Genomic DNA, 26179 nt, shown 5'->3' with positions numbered 1-26179 from the left:
TCGGCCTGTGTTTTTTACATTTATAATGATTAATTGATTTTGAAAAATAATTGCATAATATTTTTGGCCTTCTGTAATTTCAGAATTCCCCACTGACAGGCTTCCCTGGATCTGTTAGATAAGGTGTTTTGTATTTGAGATGTTTTTAATTTATTGAAATTTATTGAAAAGGTTTCTGGTACAGGATATACAATCCTCTATCCCAGACTCTAAAAGACACAAAACAAATATATATATATACACACACACATGCATATACATACATACACACATGCATATATATATATATATATATATATATATATATATACATACATACATGCACATATATAAACACATTCATTTCATAATTGAAGTTTTCTAAAAGTTCATAAATAAATTACATAAATGAATTACATAAATTACTGACAAGCTTTATATTTATACATTACACCTTTTGACAAGCAAAATGCATCCAGCCTATTCTTAAAGGAATTAATGTATTGTAATGGAATTAATTATAATCATATCTCCTCTGTATCTCCTAAATATGAGAGTCGGTAAACTTAATTCCCTCAATCTATCTTCATAAGACATGTTTTTCATTCCTGGAATTAATTTAGTAGCTCTTCTCTGGACCCTTTCAATTTTTTCTACATATTTTAATTCATATGGACACCATGTTGGGAAGGACTTTGTTTAAGCCTCCTTGGCATTCGTCTTCCTCTGTACATCATCTGTTTAGTTTTATTACTCTATCATCTACTCTGATGCCTTAATTGTGCAAACAAATAAACAATCTGACCCAGACTGTGCTGTCAGCAGCAGGCAGCACTCTGGGTCGGTATCAATTGTCTTTTCCTCATCTTTTCCAATTACAAACAAGTATATATAAGATGTAGCACAGCTAATCCCTGTGTATTTCTAACAGTAACTGCTAAGCCATGGTAGTACGGTGAGAACATAGGGAAAACAGTAAGCAGACAGACAGGAGACAAAAATGAGTGATTATGATGAAACAGCTTAAAAAATTACAGAAAAGCTGGTCTTGTGAAGAAATGAACGGTACAAATTAATCTATCAAGTCAGCATTGTCGTTTCTTATTATAATGTCAGCTGACTGGGTGAAGTAAATGAGAAAGATGTAAATATCAGATGGAGGATATGTGAAAGCTCTTATCAGTCCCTCCAGGATTTCGCAGCCTTTTTTTGCGATTGTTGCGGTCCAAAATGCCTGATTCTGCGGCAGCTTTTGTAAAAAATTACGATAAAAGTTGAGATGTCTTTTTATATTGAAGTGTTGCAATGAAGTTGCAAGAGACAGTGAAAATTGCAAAAAAAGTTGTGATTCTTTTTTGGTATAATTCTTTAAAAATAAAAAGGAAACTTATTTTGGGGAGAATAAAAGTACTCTGGTCTGAGTTTTCCTAGTAACCTTACCAAAAAGGCTAATGATGCTGCAAATGTTGGTATAATATGAAAATGGCTGGTGGGTTTAAAGGTGCTCTAAGCAGATGTTGGGTGATGTCACTTCTTGTTGACGTTCAAAGTATTGTCAAACAAAACGGAGGCTAGCTCGCTCCTCTCTCCTCCTCATCCCATCCCCTCCCTTCCGTGTTCTAACCTCCCAACCCCCACCCCCAAATCCGTCTTGTCGGTTATTGGCTGGAACACTGTTTTTTAGGTTTGGTGGTGCAGGTTGGCGCAGTTTGTTTTTGTTGCCGTTTGTGGAGCCTGGGCTGTCTACAGAGACCACGTTTTTTTACAGTGTGTTCAGGGGACAGGCAGCTAGCAGATAGTGAGGAGATGTTTGCTGTATGTGACAAAAAAATGTGGCCTAAAAAAACGTGTGACACCTTTTTTAAGACAAAAAATATGAATTTATTGAATGAATCAAATTTGAACATATGTGTCAGTGGCTTGTTGATCTTTACATTGTTGGTTAATTTCCTGGCCTGGAACACATTCATACGGTTTGATAAAGTAACGTTACTTATTGGACTTTAACTTATCATTGCACTTACAATAACGAGTGTAGCTGTCCTCAATTTAGGTCATCCTGTACGTCTCATCTCCGTTTTTTCCTGCATCCACCGTGTGTGGGCGTGCGTCAGTCGCGGGGGGAACTGAGCAGTCTTATATGCATTTATAGTCCGGTAGATATAGCCCCATCAATCATACACATAACCCATCATTCCTATTATTAAATCCCTTTTTATGACTTTGTCCATCTTTCCTTAACACATGCTTATGAGTGCTGGTTCTTTCAGTATGTGAGGTGTGCACATCTCAGTTTGATTACATAAGTGGCTGTGAAGGTTTTGTGCATTTCATTAAACACCAAAGGAAAATTAAGATCAATGGTTTCTATTGATGTGCAGCATAAGGAATTCTTAACCTGGCAACATCATATAGTTGACAAAATGATGCATTGCTTCTATAAAAAGTGGTACCATTAAGCTGCCACCTGATGATTAACAAGGGTTTGGCTGGTGCAAAATTTGTCAAATGAGTTGAAACAATCCAAAATATAAAATGATAATCCTTGTGCTGAAGAAACCTGCTGCAGCGAAAAAGAGCCGGATTCATTTAAAATGTCAGAAATGTGGCTGCTGTAGATGACTGGATATTTGTGGGCGATACTCTCCTTAGGGAGATTTCCTGTATAATGTACAGTGACAGGTACCTCGAGTCACCCAATAAAGTTGCTGCCGTGTGCTGTGCTGCTCAGCAAATGTTCAGAGGGAACAAAGAGGGAACATGAAGGAAGGACATAACATGCAAACAGTATTTCAGAGCAGGCAGCATGTTGTGTTCTGTTATATTGTTATGTAAGGTGGAGATCTACTTTTTCTTCACGTTGAAAACTTGAAGACAGAATTTGTAATCCTGAAACCTGCTATAAAAACATTTGTATGTCTCTGCGCCAGTGGCTGTGGCTGGAGGCATTGTTTTCGGGTTATCCGTCTGTCCTATTCTTGTGAACGCAATATCTCAAGACCCCCCTGGAGGGAATGTATTCAAATCTGGCACGAATGTTTACTTGGACTCAAGGATGAACTGATTTTGGTGGTCAAAGGTGACCTCACAAAATGTGTTTTTGGCATAACTCAAGAATTCATATGCTAATTATGACAACATTTCACACAAATGTCTAGTAGGATAAAATGATGAAGTGATATTTTATATACAAAAAGTCAACTTCACTGTGACATCATAATGTTATGCAAAAAAGTTTTTCTGGCCATAATTTAACACCATAACCCAGGAACCGAAGGAACCAACTGAATTGGTGACACTAATCTTGGGTGCCCACCTTGAAACTGTGGTGATTGTATAGATTGTATAGATAGTTATGTGGTGCTGAGTTGAAGATGTGTGTGAAGCATCCATGTTTTGCCAAAAAATACACTTAATTCCTTTTTCATTAAATTGCTTTAAAGTCTACACTACATATAGAATGAGTCTGGACAGACATGGATGTAAACTGCAACTTGACTGGTTGGCAGAGGCATACAACCGCAAGGCGACAATTCTACTTCAGGTCTTTTTGTGGTGACCAGTCTAGACACTGGTTGAAGGAATGATAATCTACAATTAATTTGAGGTAAAAAATAAACTGTAATCAACACATGGAACCACATTTTGTTCTGTCATTAGTTTAAACAAACACGCATCCTCTTTCACTCTTTTCACAAGCAACGCATTGGCTAGGTTATGTATGAATGTGAAGTAGTCCCAGTGTTACTGGCCTCAGACCTAGGGGAATCTGGGCAGGTACAAAGCCATAGGCTGGATAGCACTGTGGGTTGGAAAGAAGTGGAGATACAGAAATGATGTCTTTCTCAAGCGCTGGATGTTCATTTCTAGTGCATCAAACATTTACTCTTTGAAGACTTGATTTATTTGTTTAGCTAATGATGAGAAGTAAAGCACTATTGGGAAAACCTCTTCTATTTCAAGCCGTTACTTTTCAGAAAGCAAGAAAGCCTCTATACAGCTGAAAAGACATGCATTATATTCCTTATTGTTGAAACTTAAAAACGATTAAAGATTTTCACTGAATGTCTTTTTCGTAGTGTCTGTCTTATAAATCATACAACTTTATTTATCATTCAGTATCTACAGAAGGGTTTTTATTCATGCACTCTGTTCTATTTCTCTGCAGGATAGCTCAAGACAGCGTAAAGAAAGAAAGAAGACCGTATCATTCAGCAGCATGCCCACAGAGAAGAAAATTAGCAGTGCAAGTGATTGCATCAGTGCAATGGTGGATGGCACTGAGCTGAAGAAAGTGCGATCCAATTCCCGCATTTACCACCGCTACTTTCTCCTTGATGCCGACATGCAGTCTTTGAGATGGGAGCCCTCGAAGAAGGAATCAGAAAAGGCCAAAATTGATGTAAAATCCATCAAGGAGGTGCGGACAGGGAAAAATACAGACACTTTTAGAACTAATGGAACCTATGATCAGATATCAGAGGACTGTGCCTTCTCAATCATCTTTGGGGAGAACTATGAGTCCCTGGACCTGGTGGCAAACACTGCAGATGTTGCCAACATTTGGGTTACAGGGCTGAGATACCTGATCTCCTATGGGAAACATACCTTGAATATGATAGAGAGCAGTCAGAACAACATGCGCTCATCTTGGCTGGGTGAACTTTTCGATGAGGCAGGCGGTTACAACAGCAAACAAATAACCATATGTGCTGCTGTGCAGCTAGTCAAAAAGTTGAACCCGGGACTTAAAAATGTGAAAATAGAACTGAAGTTCAAGGAGCTTCACAAAGCTAAGGACAAAGCAGGTTCTGATGTGACAAAAGATGAGTTCATTGAGGTCTTTCATGATCTTTGCACCAGACCAGAAATTTATTTTCTCTTTGTTCAGTTCTCCAGTAACAAAGAATTTTTGGATACCAAGGACTTAATGATATTTCTGGAGGCAGAGCAGGGAATGGCACAAGTCAGTGAAGACACCAGCATAGACGTCATTCAGAAATATGAACCGTCTAAAGAGGGCCAGCTCAAGGGTTGGCTTTCTCTTGATGGGTTCACCAACTATCTTATGTCTCCAGAGTGCCATATATTTGACCCTGAACAAAAAAACGTATGCCAAGACATGAAACAGCCCTTGTCCCACTATTACATCAATGCATCCCACAACACATATCTGATAGAAGATCAGTTCAGAGGTCCCTCTGATGTGACAGGGTATATCCGTGCCCTCAAGATGGGCTGCCGCAGTGTAGAGCTGGATGTGTGGGATGGGCCTGATAACGAACCTGTTATTTACACTGGTCACACGATGACATCACAGATAGTTTTTCGCAGCGTCATTGACGTCATCAACAAGTATGCCTTTGTTGCATCCGAGTTTCCACTACTACTGTGTTTAGAAAACCATTGCTCCTTAAAGCAGCAGAGAGTCATGTTTCAGCACCTAAAGAAGATCCTTGGAGACAAGATCCACATAGATTCTCCAAAACCTGAGGACTGCTACCTCCCCTCTCCCTTAGAACTGAAGGGAAAGATTCTGCTGAAGGGTAAGAAACTGAGCACAAACTGCACTGCTTCAGAAGGTGAGGTGACAGATGAAGACGAGGGGGCAGAAATGTCTCAAAGGATGAGCATTGAGTCTGCGGAACAACAGACTATCGCACCCAAAAAATTCCAGCTGTCCAAGGACCTCTCTGATCTTGTGACCTTGTGCAAGTCTGTGGAATTCAAAGACTTTCCAACATCTTTCCAGAACCAGAAGCAATGGGAGCTTTGCTCTTTCAATGAGGTCTTTGCCAGTCGCTGTGCCAGTGACTTCCCAGGTGACTTTGTTAACTACAACAAAAAGTACCTTGCACGAGTTTACCCTAGCCCCATGCGCATAGACTCTAGCAACATGAATCCACAAGATTTCTGGAAGTGTGGTTGCCAGATTGTGGCAATGAACTACCAGACTCCTGGCCTGATGATGGATTTAAACATCGGCTGGTTCCGTCAGAATGGGAACTGCGGCTATGTACTGCGTCCAGCGATCATGAGGGAGCAGGTTTCATATTTTAGTGCCAACACTAAAGATTCAGTACCTGGTGTTTCTCCACAGCTCTTACACATCAAGATCATCAGTGGACAAAACTTCCCCAAACCCAAAGGCTCAGGTGCCAAAGGAGACGTAGTAGACCCCTATGTGTACGTGGAAATTCACGGAATTCCTGCTGACTGTGCTGAACAAAGGACTAAAACGGTCAACCAGAATGGGGACAACCCTCTGTTTGATGAGAGCTTTGAGTTTCAGATCAACCTCCCTGAGCTTGCAATGGTGCGCTTTGTGGTGCTAGACGACGACTACATTGGTGATGAATTTATCGGCCAATATACAATCCCCGTTGAGTGTCTCCAGCCAGGTTTTCGCCATGTACCACTACAGTCTCTGACAGGCGAGGTTCTGCTACATACCTTGTTGTTTGTTCATGTGGCCATAACCAATCGAAGAGGGGGCGGCAAACCACACAAAAGGGGACTGTCTGTACGAAAGGGCAAGAGAAGTAGAGAGTATGCCAGCATGAGAGTGCTATTGATCAAGGCTGTGGATGATGTCTTCAAAACAGCCATGCTGCCACTGAGGGAGGCAACAGATCTCAGAGAAAACATGCAGGTAAGACATTTAAATCAAACTCCATTAAGTGCTTATACTGTTCACTAGTAACCTCGGATGTGTGCACAACAGTGAGCCAACTTTTTCTTCCATCTTCCAGCATGGGAATGTTTTTCTCTGAAAGGGTAGACTGAAGAAAATGTAACCCCAGGTCAAGTAAAGATTATTACAACCAGATTTACTACAACGAATCTTGAGCATCTTCAAAAAAAAAGGCTCCCACCCTGGAAAGATGTACACAAAACCACCGGGCTTGATTAAATCACATTTGATCTAATCCTTATGTGTTGCGCAATAGTCAAAACAAGTGCGGGAATAAAGTTGAGAGACATTGTGTTGAGATCCCTTTTGAAATGGTACATTTTTTTTGTGTGATGTTAAAATCACTGCAGCTACTACAGAAGATGAACAGGGCCTTCAGCCGGCTGTTAACATGTATTAACCTTAGCACTTGCTATATTTAACAGCTCCCAATCTAGACAAATCCAGTCCCAAACCTTTCTTCTTATGATAAAGGGATCATGAACACGGCGTAATTTTCTCTTTCATGTTCACATTAATGCCTCATTTGTGGACTTTATTTCTCATTTGAAGTCTCTGTAAAGAAATTCAGTGAGTAATGCTGTACTGGAGTGTCACAACAATCTGTGGTTGGTCCCATGTTGTGTTTCTTCAGGCATTGTAGTAGGATTTATTTTGGTAGCCCTGTTTATATTGCAGTCATTGTGTAATAACAAGCCACTGGCTTTGAGACTATAACACATCTTGGCCGTCCTGTCACAGTTTGTCCCTCCGGTCCTTTATGTTTATGGATTTAAATTTGTGCTTTCACAGGAAGGTTAGGATTTGTGTGTGTGTGTGTGTGTGTGTGTGTGTGTTCCTTCCATTTCCGTGTGAAACTGGTGTCAGTCCAAAAGGATTGTTTATGATTAGCTAACGTGCCAAAATAAAAGTTCTCACAGGTAATGAGCGAGCTTCCAGCCACTTCCTTTGACTACTCCATGGGGTTGTGGTTATATATTTAATGCAGATCAATGCCAGATTTTAGCGACACTGAATATATTCCCTTTCTTTTCAGACTTTTACTAGTGTTATGTCATTAGACATATGTTTTGCTTGGCATGCCAGTATAAACCAGTATAACTGCTTGCAAGTCCAGCTTTAATTTCTCTCTTCTCTCTGCAGAATGCCATTGTGTCCTTTAAAGAGCTGTGCGGCCCTTCAGCAGTGGCTAACCTGAAGCAGTGCATCTTGGCCCTTTCCCCTCGACTGACTGGACCCGACAACAGCCCCCTTCTGGTGTTCAACCTCGCCAACCAGTACCCTAACTTGGAATCCCAAGGCCTGCTACCAGAGGTCCTTAAGAAAGTCGTCACCACCTATGACATGGTGAGTAGTCTGAAAGACTTTGTTGCCAGCAGATGGATCCAGAGAAATTAGTATACAATTAAAAACACAACAGGAAGACACAAATTACTGATCTGTGTGGGTAAAATATAAAACAGGATTTTACATTCAGTTTAGGCCTGCTCGATATTGTAAAAAACTTGCATTGCGATATTTCTTTTCCCCTGTGATATATATTGCGATATGAAAAAAAGACACATTTTTACAAGAGGACATAAATAGCCCTATTTAGAAATACTAAATCATTCTAAACTACTGGGGTGATTTTGTAGGGGAGTGCATCTACAAAGAAAATAAAAATGAAAAAGGAAATGTTCTTATGTGAACCAGTCTTTGTTGAACTTTAATGCTTTACAAAAACCAAAGAAAGTAAGGCTGTGATTACTCTTCTGAAGTGATTTTGGAGAGGGAAATTAGGAAGAAATACACTGGTTGACTGACATGACACCATTGCATTCATATAATATCAATCCAGGCTAACGTGAATGATATTAATAATGCATGTTGCTTCCTCTAAATGTCAGGTTGTGGTCGACTAGCGGGGCCTGCTTTGGTTGTTTGATAAACTGATTAAAATTGGTCATGATTGCTGGTTTGCTGAGCATGCAGAGCCTGCATGTCACACTCTTCAACAAACTGTGTATCCAAGAGCACTTAGATCAGTGTAAATGACGTTATATCAGACACAGACTGCTGTTGTAGATTAGTGTTACGTTTCCAGCGTCGCAGCTCCGAACCATAACGTTAGTTGGGACAGACGCCTTGTTTCTTTAGGCTAACTATGTTAGCTTTGGCCTGGCTGGTAGCAGCTTTCTGCGGTGAAAAATGGCCGGGAGATGTCGTGATAACGTTGCATTAATCAGGTGATTTAGTTTGTCTTTCACAAACTAAATCACATGACAGTCACATGACCACCTGTCTTAAAGGGGAAGGGTCTTATCAAGCAGCAAAGAATTTGTAGCGTCAACATCGCAACGTCCTGCGATGTGACTATCGCGCATGCGCACATCACGATGTAGACGATGAAACAAAATATCGTGCAGCCCTAATTCAGTTATACGAACCTAAAAGAGTCCAAAAAAAATCAGAGAAACAATTTAGCACACATTATTTAATCTTAAGATGTTTTGGGGTAAATGTGCTTTTACTTTCTTGTCAATCCTTGTGGTTCTCATGCAGGCAGCAGTGCACAGAGAAAAATGTTATTTCTCAACATATTAACTGTAGTTTAAGGAGGATTTGGCAGTGGTGCTATCTTTGTATCTATCAGTCTATCTATCTATGTATCTATCTATGCATCAATCTACTAGAGAAAAAAAAGAAGACCTTACCAAGCAAACAAGCTTTGACTCCAATCAAATCAATACTGTGGCTTTTCTGGACTTTATTGGAAGCATACAGAGATAGTTAGGTAACATGGCAGGAGCTCTGTTAAGTAATAAAATCAATGTTCACAAGTTATGCAACATACCATTGAGGCTATTCCCAGACAACGCCATTAGCCTAAACACATCCTGAGCAAGTCGACTTTCCATCATTATTTCAGTCACTAGGCAGAAATCCCCTAGATAAATCCACTGGCTGAAGTAGAGCAACAAGTGAACGACTTAAAAATAATTTTGCATCCAGTAATTAGAGTATGTCTTATCAGATTGATCACCATCCTTTTGGCTGTAGCATCTTGCCCCTAGAATATTAAACCCTATAAGGGACTCGATAGGCTCAATACATGGAGACACAATTAAGTGTTATTTGCCCCCAACTGTGTTATTTGTATGGCACACTTTATCCCTTGGGACTGTGGGAAATGAACATCTGAGAAGGGGTATGATGCTGAAATGATGGATTAAGGTGACCCCTCTGCTGGATTCAGACTCATTAGTAGAGGGTTAGTTAATTGGGCCTGATGGAAAGAGTGCCAGGAAAATTGAGTTGGAGGGAAGAAAGGAGAAAATGACGAGTGTTTGGAGACCAAAATCATAAGTGGTGTGAAGCTACAGGCCTGAGTGCCAGAGGAGACGGAGAGCAAGTAGGTGCACAGCTGAAGGAGAGCTGATGAATGCAGAGGCCCACATGAAAGCAGGAGAGCCAAACATTAAAGAGTTGTGAATAATGTTTGGAACAGTACCATTAGAAATCCAGGCAGTGTCAAAATCCAGACTTTCGCTTCCTAACTGGCAAAAATAGAATCTCAGTCTCAATTCCTGCTCATTTGTGTGCTGAGAAGAAGGCGGAGAGACTCTGCACGATGCCAGCATGTGGTGTTAGATAATATGCTCTGATTTCTGTTTTTGTTCATAACAGATGCAGTAAGGGCCATCCTGTAAATAGATGAGTTGGGAATGCACAATCTCTCAAACACTGAACCAAGGGCAATACAAAGCCCATATGTTAGTCATTGATTTGTCTGACCCAATATTAATTTTTCTATGGCACTTAAATATATTAGAACTATACATAGCCTACATATTAGTTATATGTATTATAATTCATCTGCATATCTCCGATATCTTTTATCCATAATTAAGGTCTGTTGTGTTTAACATGTATCCCCCTTTACGTGTTGCTAGTTACATACCTAATAGTATTGCTAAGATAATATCACAATCAAAATAAATGAGCATTTGTGTCTGTTATATATGGGTATATTAATAATAATAAAACTATACACAGCACTTTCAAGAGAGTGGTCTTTAGTGTCCACTTACCTTAGATTATACCTTTTAAAAACATTTGAGATGCGGTATCTGCCACCAAGACGGTAATCTCTTCTCCCATTAGGGAAGTAATCACAGCGTGTGCGACAGCTCTAAGTGCCACAACTGCAGCTGCGGAGTGACACAAAACAGCCACAATCGCTTAGTCATGACCCATGACTGCTTTCAGTGTAACATAGTGATTCACTACATGGGTTTTTGAAACTGCATCTGACCCCCGTACAGTTCCTGCTATCAGGGGATGGACTCTATGTAATCATGCCCAAAAAAAAAGGCATGATTGTCTTTAGAAAATCTGTCACTTTGCCATGCCCTCTCTAACTCTCACAAACGCGAGTTATAGATCTAACTTATGATGATGTAATGGTAGAGGTACCCATATCAACTAGGGGTGGGAATCACCAGAGGCCTCACGATGCGACATAAGTATTATGCAATACTTATGTCACGATACCATATTATTGCGATTTTAAACATATTGCAATATTCTGCGATATATTGCAATTGATTACCTTTTTTCCAACTTCAAATTTTTCCCAATTTCAAATGATGTCCCCAAAAGGAAACTTTGTCAACATCTGTTTTATCTAAAAAGATACAGTTCTGTTTGTTCATCTCACTTCAATTTCATTGCTGCAAAATGGGATTGTCAAGCAGACAAACTGACCAACACACATGTAATAAAAGATCGATACTTGGCGTCTGTGTATCGATACAGTATTGCCACGGAAAATATTGCGATACTATGGTGTATCGATTTTTTTTCCCCACCCCTAATCATATCAACTAATTTCAGTAAAAATGCACAGCACACCAACAAATTCTAATTGATCTCACAACTGTCCAGTAGGACTTGATGGAATAAGAAACTCTACCACTAATTTAGAAGAAACAATATCCAATAGTAAAGCCTTAGTTGCTAATCAAATGTTTTCCTACCACAGTGCTCTTAAAGGATGTCTGGTGTTATTCAATATGTATCTTATTGCAGCAAATCTAGCTTATTGGTTCCCACTAATGACATTAATCTTTAACAAATGGATCACAAACATATACAGTAATAGTACTTTAAAAAGGCTCAACTGTGCACTGTTCTTTTAAAAATGTGTTTGGGATAAATGCATTTGGTGCTCTTGTGAGTATTTCCAGCTACAGGATGGTGTATGTGGGATTGACTCAAAATAAACCACAGTGCCCATGTTCATAGTAATGCAACAGTGTGGCTCATTGATAGTTTTTGGACAACAGTGGAGCTCTCTGGCACAGAGGAATATGATTTATCAGACATTATATGCACAGACAATAGGCCTACTTCAAGTCAATAGGATCAATCAGTCGTTGGTTCTGGTCTTTTCATGGGATTTTACAATAGAATATCACCAGACTTCACTTAATAAAACTAAATGGTCTATGGGATTTAATATGAGGGTGTTACTAATTATAACTTGTGTTCACCTGTATTTCTGAAAGAAGTTTCCGTCCTTCACATTTTCTTTCCATGCTGTTCCTGACACCCCCTGCACTCCCCCCTACTCTTTCTTCTATCGCTGGCCGGCCACAGAGCCAGCATGCTCCAGAGATCGATCTTAGGGGCATGATGTTTGTCACTGCTCTTTTTTCAGAATGGCTTCGTTACACTGAGCTTGAATAACATTGTGTTTTTCTTTCCTTCCTTTCCATTTTGGCAGCAGAGCAGGGCGGCCTGGCTTTGTGACACGACTTTGCGGTGCACTTAAGTCACTTAGGGAGTGTACAACTAAATGTACAAGTCAATTACAGCAATCCTGCATAAACAAAGGCCCCAGTGCCCAAAAGGCACAAATTGAAAAGCAGTGCAACAATTTTGGTACATATACTGTATCATCTGCGTCAGATTAAACAATAGTCTTTTACTAAGATTATTACTAAGACAGTCGAAGAGAAAGCTCCAGATGGCCTGTTAGTAGGGCTGCACAATGAATCGCAATTTTATCGAAATCGCAATATGGACTAGTGCAATATCCAAATCGGCGCAATATTTGTTAAAAACAAAATATGTGTCAACCCATTCTGAATTAAGTATTGTGGTGCTACAGAGAAGTCCCAGTCTACAAATCCTATCCTACAGAAAACATCTTTGTTTGGTACAGATCCTCGCAAAATACACACTATAATCATTTACATTTTTTTTTAAATTTTAACGAAAATGAGAATAAGGATACAAAAATCATCATTCCCTCCAATATCGTGAATCATATCGCAATCGCAATATCAGTCAAAATAATCACAATTAGGTATTTTCCTCATAACGAGCAGCAGTGCCTGTTAGGCACCCTGTTCACTCAGTATGTATTTACCTCTATCTGTGACAGGCTACGTATGCATCATTAACCTTGTGAAACACCACTGTGATGTTGTCCCCGTCTAAGGAAGTCAAAGTTTTTTTTTTTTTAGGGTGGTGTTGGGCGGGTGCGTTGTTGGCATTTAACATGTAAATAGACCCCAAAGGCTGCCTTAACGGCCACCATGAGACTTTTAACAACCTGCAGGTCAGCAGAGTTTTTGCATTCAGTTAGGGTTTAGCACAACACCACAGGGGCTAAACTTAGCATCTTTTACAGCTGCAATTTCACAGATAACACCGTAGTGATCTGTCTTAAGATTACTGAAATGTTTACGTTTTACTCTCATCCTAATCATACCACCTTGATTGTCTGCCCTTTTTTATTTTAAAAGTGATACATTTAAAACCAAGTATCAGGGTTGACATTTATATCTCCAGATGACAAGACACTGTTCCCGTTTGAGGAGAAAAACGTACCTTTTAATAAACACCCTAATTGCTTGTGTCTCCTTTCCTCTAATTTTGGCTTTCAAAAATGCAATTCAGCAACCACGCCCACCACCAAGCCTGTAATAACAGCTTGTTTTTTTTCTGAGCCCTCCCTGGATAGGAACACCCGGCCACCAGACGGAGACTGCTCCCTGCTTTATTGTGGGTTGCCAATTTTTTTCCGAGGTGGAAATAAAGGCAAATATAAACAATATGTTTTGTCTCCTCTCAGATGATCCAGACCAGCAAGACTCTGCTAGAAAACTCTGAGGGGGTGTATGAGAGAATTCTACAAACCCAAAAAGCAGGTAAGAGATGGTCAGATGGCAAAGTAGAACAACTATAAAAGGCTGTCCACCATTAGACAGCTCCTGAATGCTTGCCCAATGGACCCACCATCTCTCTGAAGCCACACAACGCAGATCACTCAATATGAAATTCGATAGAACTGATTATACTTTTCTTATTTGCATAAGTGGAATTACCATTTGAATTGTGTTCCAAGTATGTGATCCAGTCACTGCTTCCCTTTGAAAAGCTGCAGTTCAGACAGAGGTGTTTAATTCACGCCAGTAACAGCCTTTGTGCAGCATTTTAATTACACGGTTTGGTTTAGGGTTCAGAGAGATGAGTGAATTGGACAACATCAAAGCTAACAGAGGCAGTCCATGTATAGTTTTTCTGCACCAGACGCTCGATACTAGTAAGACCCTCATGTGTATTTCATGTGTTTATGCAGTCCTGGCTTTGTAGCCTATTGTAACAGAATGACCTAATGCAACCAGGGGTAAAGTAACTTCAGCTTCAGTCGGCTTTTCTGGGAAGCAAAGTTTTATTGGCTGCTCTTCAGTGAAGGCTTTGCTGGAATTTGAGAATATGCACACAGACACAGTCTCAAGAAGGAAAACATTGACTGAGGATACTGTCAAAGGACGGACAGCTCTCTTCCTTTGGTGTGTTTTATCTGTGCTCCTGTTGTTTTCAAAGGTGTTTATTCTGTGACATTTCTTGTTTAATGTAACAAGTGTTGCAGTCTATGCAGACGTATGGGTAAAAACCCAAATACAATTTTTACATTAATCCAGCACTGTCTGGCCGTGAATTTCATCTCGGTAGCATAGAAGGCTAATTTATCACAGAGTAATCCTGCTGGAAGCGCTAAGGGAGAGTGGAAGGGCGGACCATTGGCTCAGCTTTATTGGTTTCCAGATGGACGGACTTATAAAATATTTAATTTATATTGTCTTGGAACATCAGAGAAGAGGACTGTGTCTTTTAACCAATGCGGGGATCAAAGGCTTTGTGCTGTTTTTTTCCTTGGTGTTTTCAGTTCGACCACCTTCCAGCCCTTAACAATTACCGGTGGCTTTGAGGAAAAAGATGCTGTGATGTTGAGCATACTGGCATCAGAAAGATCCACCAAAGCCTCTGCTCACATCTGTGCAGCTGGGGAGTATTATTTTGACCGTTTTCTATTTGGTTCAGAGATTTTGCTGTAGCATTCGCAATTTAAAATGGCTAATGTATGAAATGAGTGAGTTCTACCTGCGTTCCGTAATCATAATAAGCCTCTTTCTTATTCTACTTTGAGCACCACCTGCTGTTTCGCCAGCCGTTTACAGAGCTACAACAATATACTGTATTATTTACAATATGTACAGTGTGCAAAGTCATTGTCTCAACACATTAATTACTAATTGAGCATTGTTTGATTCATAGAGCACATGTGCAAGTGTGTATTGTCAACTGTTGTGGTGCCCGAGTTCTGCCTGTTGCTCATCTTCCATTGGACTAATATGTTACTCTTTTGAAATAAGTATTGAAACCTGAAGGAGATGTCTGCCAGACATTATAAGATATTTTTCTACGTTAATACTTACTCATCTTAACAAAATGACATTTCATTATTAGTTAAGTCCTGTTTGAGGACAGATGACACTCCATTTCATGAGTTGTGCATTTGGAAATGCAATGGGATCTGATGTTCCTATCCTTTTGAGTCCTAGCCCTGATTGATAAACGCCTTGTCAGAGTGAATCATTATTTTTTAATGAAACAATAGGCAAATGAATAACACAGCAGTGAAAAAGGCTCAAATAGACCAAAAATGTTTTTACGGGGCTTTTGGTCTCAAAGCACCATTATATATGATTATCTAAAGTCAGCTGGAGAACATTCAACAATTGTAAACTAGGACACAACAGATGGCAAACTGATGAACTTGAGCATTGATTTCTTTTCCTTCTTGAACTGACATAATTTTATCCCAGTGGTGTGTGTGTGTGTGTGTGTGTGTGTGTGTGTGTGTGCGTGCGCTCATTTCAATATGGCATGTTGCATGGTTTCGTGTCTGTTGTGTAGAAACTGGGTCAGTGTAAACCCAATTCCCACTTTACAGCAAGCACAACGTTCCAGCAGCAACAGCTATTACATTTGTGAATAATCCATTACATCGGCTCAGTCAGGGCACACTTTCCCCTCACAAAAAAAGACCCACACAAAGGCAGTAACGGAGAACACAGTCAGGTGTTTGCAACTCACACAGGGATGTCACTTCTCATTTAGGTTCCAGTTGGCATTCAGGGCAGATGGATGGCTGAACCTGCTGCAGAGTAACGAGATCAGTACAGAAGATGTTCTTAAATGCCAAGTGCAAAATGATGGTGTGGCGCTGCAGTGACATTTTGCAGAATACAAAGCAAAGGGCTAATGTTTGTGTTAAAATACACTTTAATGTGGATTGAACTTTGAACAAGCTTCTCTGTGCCATATATGATAGAAATGAAGATAGAATAGGAGAAGTTAGAAATAGGAGAAGTTAGAACTTTATTCATGAGGGAAATTGTTGTTCGCCAGCTGCAGTACAAAGTTGGAAAGTGTACACCTATGTAGAGTGCAAATAAAAACAATATAAACAATAAAACATGATCAATAAGGTGGAAAAAACCAAATGTACACAATGCCAGAAATGTAAACAGGTTGATGTGAAGTGTCATAAATATAATAACATAATATTTGTCAACTGGTGAACAGTAAGGCACAGATACAAATAAACATTGTCAAAAATATAACTAAAATCTTAGTACAGGTAAGTGTATATGCTTAATTTAAAATGATAGTATTGCACTTAATGTTCCATTATTGCGTACTGTATTATTCCCATGGTGTCCCCTAAGTCAGAGAGTTATAACGACTGTAATCTAAATTGATTATCTTTGGTTTTTGGGTTGTTGGTCAGACAAAACAATTGATCTTAAAACGGCATCTTGGGCTCTAAGAAAATGTGATGTTCTTCTTTTTTTTTTTACGTTAGTTAATCGAGAAAATAACCAGTAGATTAATTGATCATATAAATAATTAAGAATTTTTTTTTTATTGCTCATTCATGGTTAAAGCTTTTCCTTGGTATTCTATGTCTGACAATGCACATTTCTGTAAATGCGCCAGTGTTAGCCAGTCGGCTAATTTTCAACTGTAGTCCTAATTACCTAGCATGCATGTCTTTATGGTGGGAAGAAACCGGAGCACCCGGAGGAAACCCACGCAAACTCCACACAGAAAGGCCCGGAACGACCTGGATTCGAACCCAGAAACTTCTTGCTGTGAGGCAGAAGTGCTAACCACTGAGCCACCTTGCTGCCTATGGTTGTATACAATCATCTCTTGTTGAAAGAATTATCAATCCAATGAATAATTCAGGTCAAGCTCCTCTGATCTGCCACTCCATACTGTAGTTGTTTGATGCTGTGAGACGTGATGTGAGCATCAGCCTGTATTGTACAGTTGTAGTCTTGCAGCATTACCTCACAGAGGTCTGAAATGCCTTGCTGAGAATGAGCTTCCCCCTTTCTTGCCTGCCAGACTCCATAAAATGTTGCTAGGCAACCTCCTGTGTGTGTGAGAGATAGAGGAAGCTGTGCACCTTCTTCAGCACAGTCATGGTTCACGTGCAAAGCAGCAGTTCGGTAGTTTACAGAATAGCGACCTGAAATTGAAGAGAGAAATAATTGTACATGTTTGTTAGAACACAGAAGGGGGGGGGGGGGAGTGCATATGTGATTTAGCAGCAGTGATGTTAGGTTCAGGTCAGTTGTTGGAGATTATATTCACACCTGGGCTCTGGTGGCAGTCTTGTCTCCACAGCTGAGAGGATCTGAAACTTCCCAACCCCACACCTATTATGGAGATTTCACACCAAGGGGGTCTCTCTCTTGTGCAGGCCATGTTTCCATGGCAACAGCACCAACAGCGGCCAGAACTGGCTCCAGCTGATATCAGCGCTTCAAGCGGAAATGTGTGCATCCTCGCTAGGAATTTCCACTGCAAACGTGTGTTACGCAGCTGTGGGCTTTTGTGCGTAGTAGGGACTCTGCTGCATCTCCCTTTGGTTTATTTACCTCACAGGCTGCAGTTGCCTGTTGCTGCAGTGTCAGTGCTGCACTGTGAAGCTCAACTCAACATTAAACATGTCCTTACTCAGACTCAGTCATGCAAAGGGGGGAAAAAAGGGAGAGGAAGAGAGGAGGTGGGAAAGCTCCTCGGGAGACAAATCCCTCCTCTGTTCGATGCCTTGATGCTAATCCACAGTGAAAGAACGTCATGTCTGTCTGCCTACGCTGCCTCTCTCGTCTGCCTCTCTCTCTGTTTCCGGGGCTTTTTATTTTCGCTCTCATCCTCCCTCGCTGCTTCCTTCAACTCTGCTTTTTTTTCCTCTTCCTTTGAGTTATCTTTGTTTTTTTTCACCAATTCATCAGTTTCTGCCCACTTCTGTCACTTGACATCCCATCAACACCTCATTGGGATGTGCCATTGTGCTTTATCCTCCACTTACTAACATTTCACTCCAGGATATAGATTTCAGATTTATGATGGTGAAGCAAGGTGTTGCTGAAGGAGGGCACACTTGCTCAGAAAACTGTTAACCTACATAGTGAAAGTAAATGCAACACTGTGTGAATTGTTAAAACAAAAAGGAGACCCAATAGAAACAGGGTGTATCTTCCTTTGTTAGCTGTCAAATAACTGACACTTGCTGAATGAAAATCAGTTTGGTCACACAGTTTGGTTTTTTCAGACCTGACATGCAGTACACCTGCAACAGCAGTCACTGCGATCCATTGTCACACTGCAGACGTACAGTAATGAGAGGGAAATCCTTCTCCACAGCCAGAGAATCTCTCTACTTCCACATACTCAACCCTTCTGCTGCAGGAGGAGACTGTGCAATGTTGACAGTGCATGCCAGTGCCTTTGCTCTAATGTGTTTCCTCGCTGTGACAACAGGCCTAGCACCCAGTCATGTCTCCCAGACTTTAGTCACCTCACAGCCGCTCTTCTGTTTCACAAACCACCATGAGTTCCAACCATAAAGACTGACTTGACACTCGTTCTCATCTGTCTCTCTCGCAGCGATGGAATTTCACGAGAACCTCCATGACTTGGCCGTGAAGGAGGGGTTGAAGGGGAGGAAGCTGCACAAGGCGGTGGAGAGCTTCACCTGGAACATCACCATACTGAAGGTGAGATTTGTATTCACAGCAGGCAGTACAATGCAGTAGAGATGAATCTTACCATCGTTATTTTTTTCAGTTAAATGGCAGTTTCTGTTAGAGCTTAGCAATAGACTGGTTTTCAAGCACAGCTGTCATGAGAACCACGCACACAGGGGCTTGAAAACCAACCAGAAGGACTGACTGAGGGATGTATAAATCACCTGTATTGCAGCAGCATCCACCCTGATAATCAGACTGAATTGCCTTTGGATTTCGCTTCATTCATTCAGTCTGACGTTGTATGTTAGCCGAGTCCTTGTCGATATGTCGATAAAGGTAAAATATGTAGCGAGTATTGCTTTACTGTTTTTGTAAAACACATGGTGTTCAAAGTGAGAGAGCGAGAGAGAATACAGCAGTCGTCGAGCAAGCTAGAGAGTGAATGAAGAGAAGGAGCGCCAAACAAAGCAGTGATTTAGAGGAATAAAACAATCTTTTCTTTAATGTTGACATTCTTAACAGCCACTAATAGGCACAGTACAAGACTTATTCAAATCACTGAACACATCTGAGATGTGACCAGTGATTCAGATCAGTACTTTTCAAGCAAGTTGCTTTTTTTTTTCAGTACTGAAAATGTCCATACACTGTATAGGCTACCATGGCATTGTGGTAATGTGTTTTCTGCTTCCCTGCGGCACATGCATCCTTGATTGTTTGTTAATTAAAACCAATCTAACATTTTTACAGTATTATTATGTGTAATATTTTTTTCTAATATTTCACAAATGAAATGTAACAAATGTACATTTAATGGTATTTTTTTTAATGTTGTTTTTTGTACCAACACCAGTGCTTAGTGAGTCACTATACTACCTAGTCTAAGCCAGTCTGCACACCACACATGTTATTTCAACCTCCACTGCCAACACAAGGGGTAATCATTGATGAATGACCTTCTTCATATTTATTTGTGGTATTTTCCAGTTATAATTAGGATTACCACACAAATAGCTCAGCTTTCATTTATGCTTTGTCACCAGGCAGTTGAGTTGAGTCAGGCAAGTGTGTGTGATTCCTTGTGTGTGCTGTATTTTCTATCCATGTTAATCTGTCGCTTTGCTCATATATGGATCTTATTGTTGGCAGGCGTACTACTTAAACAGACTTAAGATTTTGATAATTAAAAGTACATCAATTTATCGACTGAAGGCCTTCAAGCTTAAAAAATGGCTACTGTCCAACAAAGCTTTGAACTCAGTGAAATTATTTTCCAAAAGCCCTTTTCATACATGGAGTACACAACACTGCTGGCTTCATCTAGTTGTGACGGCTTCCTGTCATTCAGGAATGGGTGTCCATTGTGTAAATGTTCCTTGCGACTTCATGCAGGTGTGACATGACCTTTACGGGAATAGCCACAATGCTTGCAATATTTGGCACCCAGTGTGTGAGACGTAACAGAACTTTGTCATGAATCCCCTGATAAATTCTCATACATTTTAGATAACAATTCCGCTGCCTATTTTCTAACGTCCAACAGTGTACACGCAGAGTAAACAGTGTGCAAGCATAGAATGAAAGACATTGGGACTCACATTAATTTATATTAGCTCAGATGCTTTATGTGAAGTATTTTGCGTGATATTACTAATTTCATTCAAGCGTTGGCACAAAGGAAACGCAAAATATTTGGAGGGAGACCGCTGGTCGATTATTATTGTGGTGGTACAAGGGTACTTTTTTTTTTACTTTTACTATACCTTGACTTTTTAATGACATTTTGATGACATACTATATACTATGACTTTTTATGACCTACTATACTATGACTTTTCATAAAAACAATTATGAGATACTATGCTATGACGTTTTTGTGACATTCTTTTAGACATGCTAGACTATGACTTTTTATGGCATTTTTACGACATACTATGACTTTTTTATGACACCATATGATGACTTTTTATGACATTTTCCTGATATACTATGACTTTTTCATGACACACTATACAATTACTCTTTATGACATGTTTACGATATACTATGACGTTTTTTATGACACATTATATGATGACTTTTTTATGACTTTTCGGCATGCTATATTCTGAAATTTTATGACATCTTTTAGATAAGATTCAACTTTTGTTTTGTTTTGTCATTGCACAGGCACTGAGACAATGAAATGCAAATCAGTACCTAATCATGAGCAATAGATCATGCTAGGCAGTGCAAGCATAAAATATATATTGCAGTGTGACATTCTATACTATGACAATTTATGACATTTTTTTTTACAATATCCTTTTTATGACATTCTATGCTATGACTTTGTATAACATACCATGACTTTTTTTATGACATTTTAATGAAATTCTATACTATGACTTTTTATGACATTTTTACGACATACTGTACTATACTATGACATACTAGACTATGACTTTTTGACTTTTTTTTTTTATACAACGTACTATGACTTTTTAATGACATTCTATTCTATGACAGCCTGGGTTGCAGAAAGTGGTGAACCGGTGATGTGTTGCACAGTTTTCACCACCCACTGAAAAAACATTAAAATGAAATTTAATGGCATACTATAATGACTTTCTTACGACATTTATATCTAAAAGAAAGGAGCCACATAACATTTCTGAGGCCGCACTCTGAGAAGCTATGCTCTAACCTTTTGATCATTACCCCCTCAGGGTCAGGCAGACCTACTGAAGCACGCCAGGAGTGAAGTCCAGGAGAACCTCAAGCAGATCCACTATGCGGCGCTCACCTGTAACCTGAGTAAAGGCGGACCAGCAGGCGGCTCCTCTAGCTCAGAGTATAAAGGCAGACACAACCTTGAGGCCATTGCTGAGAAAGCCACCGCAGAGGAGGAGCTTACCGATGAGGACAACTAATGGCCCATAGTCCCACTCTGGTGCTCTCACGGCACCCACATCCAGACCTCGACTTTGTTCCTGCCTCCTGAGCTCAAAACCCAAAGCTCTTGCTCTCTCTCCTTTACCACGCTACACATCATCGCTCTACACACACCAGTGTTTTTCCACATTCCACTGTGTACATTCCTGTATCCAAAGCACAGCTGTAACCTCTCAGACTTCCGCTATGTCATCATCAATAAAATGCCACCACTTCTCAAAGACACAAATCCTACCCAAGTTCGGATGACGAACAAAGTTTGGAAAATTGCTGTCAAATCTCTTAAAATATGTATGAACTGTACTGAAAAGTGGAAAAGTATCTTAGACATTTGCTACACATCTGATGCTGCCTAGCCAATATGAGCACACATTATCTAAATAACAAATCTTAACATCCAGCAAAAACATAACTTTTGAGGAAAATGTTGAAAGGGATAATATGTAGAAACGCTGATGATTATCAAAGTGTCTGACATAAACTCTAACTTTCCAGAGCATATAGTTCACAAACCTTTTCATCTATAGTCCTAATGCATTCGTTTGTTGCTCCTGACCCCGTCTCTCATTTCCTGGGCGAGCTGGGAGAGCCAAATGAAGTGAAGCAGCCACGTGACCATTCAAGACGTTGACCTACTGTTCAGTGACAGTGCTCTTCTACTCAGCGGACTGGGGGTGTTACATGAGGAGACAACAAAGAAAAGGGCCCTTGAATTGTAAGATTTCTTAAAGCACAATTTTTTGGCGTTACGAATGTAACAGGACAGAGGGAGCAAACGAAAAAGTGGACAGAAATGTCACGAATGGGAGTAAAGAGCTGTTTACAATACTGAACTTGTTCTTGTCTGCCAAAATAGTAAGATGTACTATGTGTATATATGGAGTTTCCCGTTACCTTTTTTTCTGCAGAGTGCACCATTTTATTATTGTATACTTGGAAATATAAGATTTATTTTATAAAAGATATATGAACATCTCCGTGGAAAAAAGATTTGTCTGTAGATGAGGAGGGGTTGTCAATAGAAAAAGTGACCTCAGAGTTTTGTCGAGACAAAAGGACTAATAGAATGTATTCATACTGTTTGTGGTGCAAACAACAGCAAAGTCTCAACAACCAGCAACTGCATGAGAAGGAACCACAACAGTGTGTTGTTAACACACACTCAAAAACAGTTTGGACGTTGACACATTTCCATATTTCAGCATTTCCCTTGGGAATATATTCAGCATTTATTTTTGGGGCATGGTCCATAGTTCCTTTAATAGTCTGCAACCCATAAAAGGTGCCAGATTTCTAATGTTATTTTTTTATTTTTTCAGCTGTGCTCCCAATCAATTACTGTTATTTAAAACACCCCCAATGAGAAAACAGCTAATCATTTGGTTAGTCCGTCAGTTATTTTACTAAGCAAATTCAATCATTCTGCTCGTCTCACAGGAAACCAACATTAACAAAAACAAAGTTCATGCAGTTTAATCTATCAATATTTTTAAAGCTGGTTCTCCCTGCCTGATACTTGTAGGCTTTGCTATGTTTCACTTGTTGGCAGTTCGTCACTGTTCAATGCAAAGTGTACCCACTTACAGTGTTTTGAGATTGTGTCTGGCGAACACACTGTGCAGCACATTTCGGACAGCTCAAGTGGTTCCTGTCTAGGGTTGGGTACCGAGACCCGGTACTAATACGGCACCGGTGCCTTAACGACGGTATCTAACGGACCGAATAGCAACGCAGATTTCGGTGCGTCATTTCGGTGCCACTGATATGCCTGCGTTGCTCTCTGATGCTCCGAAACGGACGTTACAGGCAACAGAAACATCGCCGCATGTCATGCTAGTTAACACTACACTCGACAGCAGCTAACGTTAGCCTACCGTTAGCTAGCAGCTGGATTAAACACGGTTAAAATGCTGACAGCTAAACAGTGTAAAGTATGACTGTATTTCACTGTAGAGGATCCAACAGCGGGACGTTAAGCAGTGTGCAGCTGCCGTTGTTGGAAAGACAACACAGACGGCGCGTTCACTTGAAACTGGTAACCTCACGGTGCATTCAAAGTTATTGTAAAATACCCTTTTCCCATCTGGTGGTTGTTTTTGTTGTTCAACAGCAATTTACTAGTGAAATACGTTATTGTTATAAGTTATAGTTATTACTATATTATTAAATCATTTAATTTTGACCATATGGCCTTAGCAATGAACAAACTGTTCTTTAATGTCGCTGACTGTTTAGTTGTTTAGTACCCTTCTTTCTTTTTTCTTTTTTTCAGGCACCGTTTTAAAAGTATCGCTTTAGCACCAGTATCGGAAAAAACCCAAACGATACCCAACCCTATTCCTGTAAGCCAGACAAATCAAATGAGTCACAACACTTTGATAACCCTTTGTAAGAATTTAAACTCAGGTCTGTTGAAAAGATGGTTAAGAAGGATATGAACTTCAGAGTAATTATAGCTTCATAACCATTCCTGGTGAGAAAGTAGTATCTGATCCAGCAGTATCTGATCCACAATTACCCTGTGATTTAATTGTGCCACATGCTAACTAAAACATACTGCATCAGTTGACAAGTAGGATGTGAGAAAGATGTTGCCTTTTAAAATGCCTTTTTCCCCTCATGTTGCTTCAGTTCCACTCTTGCTTGCTAGTCATTTAACTAAAGTCTAAATATGCGTCTTTTGTGTCAAATCGAATACAATAAAGTTATGATTACTATTACTTATACTTACTTTCTACTGATTGGACAAACAAGGCTTCAATGCTGCAATACATGCTACCTTCAGGAAAGTTGTAACTTTCAGTTTTTCTCAAAACTGCTTTGAGGAGATGATTCAATGTGGTGGTCATTTTGGTGGCTGTGGTTTGTGGTGCTGTTAAGTTGTATTACATTATACTGAGAAGTGTTCCCAATATTTGTCCAAGTCTATATCAATGAGGGTAGGCTAAATATTAACTCAATAAAATTTAACAGCGCCACACACTACAGCCTTGTTTCAACGCCTCTCTGAAAGAGTTTTGACAAACCCTGATCATTAGAACCTTCACGAAGATAGGATTTATTGTAGGACTGTTGTGTAAGAGTATATTATTTCTAACTAGGTGTCCCTAATAAACTGGCAACTGAGTCAACGTGGGCTTGCAAAAGTAGGGCTCAAAGATTTGAGAAAAACATTAAATTGCCATTTTATTAAATTGCCATTACTTCCTGTAAATTAAACTACAGGCCTGCATTTGTGCTCTACATAGTATTGATTCATTGGCAACTAATCATGTTAGCATGACGCGGTAATGCTTTCATTTACAGCTGTGCATTGTATCTTTGAACTAATGCTAACTAGTTTTTAAGGTGATACGCTTAAATTGATGTTATGTGCTGATACAATCTAAAAATGTTGCTGTTTTAAATTGATTAGTTGTTGAGCTATACATAATAGCAATAAAATCCAAAAGTAAAAACTTGGTAGCTAAAACTCAGTAAAAGGCCTACTTTAAGTCTGTACACACATTAGCTTTATAAATTAATTTGACGTAACTGTAGCCACACTTCTTGCTTCAAAGTATTTCCATGGATTTTTTGGGGGGTATGTTATTGATCACCAGCAAGAAATCAATCACTTGAATTCACTTAGGAATTTCCACACATACGGTTATTGTTATTCTCTTGACACAAGAGCATTTGGACTGTTAAATGACAATGCCCATCTGCAGTTCTTTTATTTCCCCCCCCCCTCAGTGCTCACAATGTTTGGTTTTAAACACTGTCCACACTTCCTGCAAATCTCACGACAAGACGAAAACAAATGTTGTCTCTGAATTTCAGTGCTGTGCAAGTCAGCTTATTCCTAATTGTTGAGAGAATGAAAAAAATGAAGCATTTCAACTGTACTCCAGTCTTTATCTGTCAAGTCCAAAAAAAAATAAAGAAAAAAAAACCTCTGAATAAACAATGTTGGATAGATTTGTTTGTCTAATGTGTTTTGTACAGTAATTCAACTATTTGTTCTAAAAATGGCACGAATAAGTAATAGTTTCCTGTATTCGACAAGCTCATTCCTAAGTAGAATTGGGCATCAAGAACTGGTTCCAAATGGAATCGTTTAAAAAAAAAAAATTACAATTACAACTAGAACAGCAAGAAGTTATGATGGGGTCCAAGCCTCGCCGGCGCGAGTCAGCCCCGATGA

At 39.7% G+C, this 26179-nt stretch overlaps 1 protein-coding gene across 1 annotated transcript in view; it reads left to right on the top strand.

Moving 5' to 3' along the window:
- The window catches only part of plcl2 (phospholipase C like 2), a 39922-nt gene extending 13969 nt beyond the window's left edge, over positions 1–25953 (top strand). Inside the window, exons 3-7 of the mRNA XM_078252214.1 lie at positions 4148–6631; positions 7817–8020; positions 13800–13875; positions 18977–19086; positions 21768–25953. Of these exons, the coding sequence (XP_078108340.1) occupies positions 4148–6631; positions 7817–8020; positions 13800–13875; positions 18977–19086; positions 21768–21971 (3078 nt within the window). The 3' untranslated portion in view covers positions 21972–25953. The remainder of the gene's footprint in view (positions 1–4147; positions 6632–7816; positions 8021–13799; positions 13876–18976; positions 19087–21767) is intronic.
- The last annotated feature ends 226 nt before the right edge of the window (positions 25954–26179 follow it).

This window comes from Sander vitreus, chromosome 6 (genome assembly GCF_031162955.1).
Source record: "Sander vitreus isolate 19-12246 chromosome 6, sanVit1, whole genome shotgun sequence".
Taxonomy (NCBI): domain Eukaryota; kingdom Metazoa; phylum Chordata; class Actinopteri; order Perciformes; family Percidae; genus Sander; species Sander vitreus.
The sequence above is the reverse complement of the archived record's forward strand: the minus strand, read 5'-3'. Positions and strand labels throughout refer to the sequence as shown.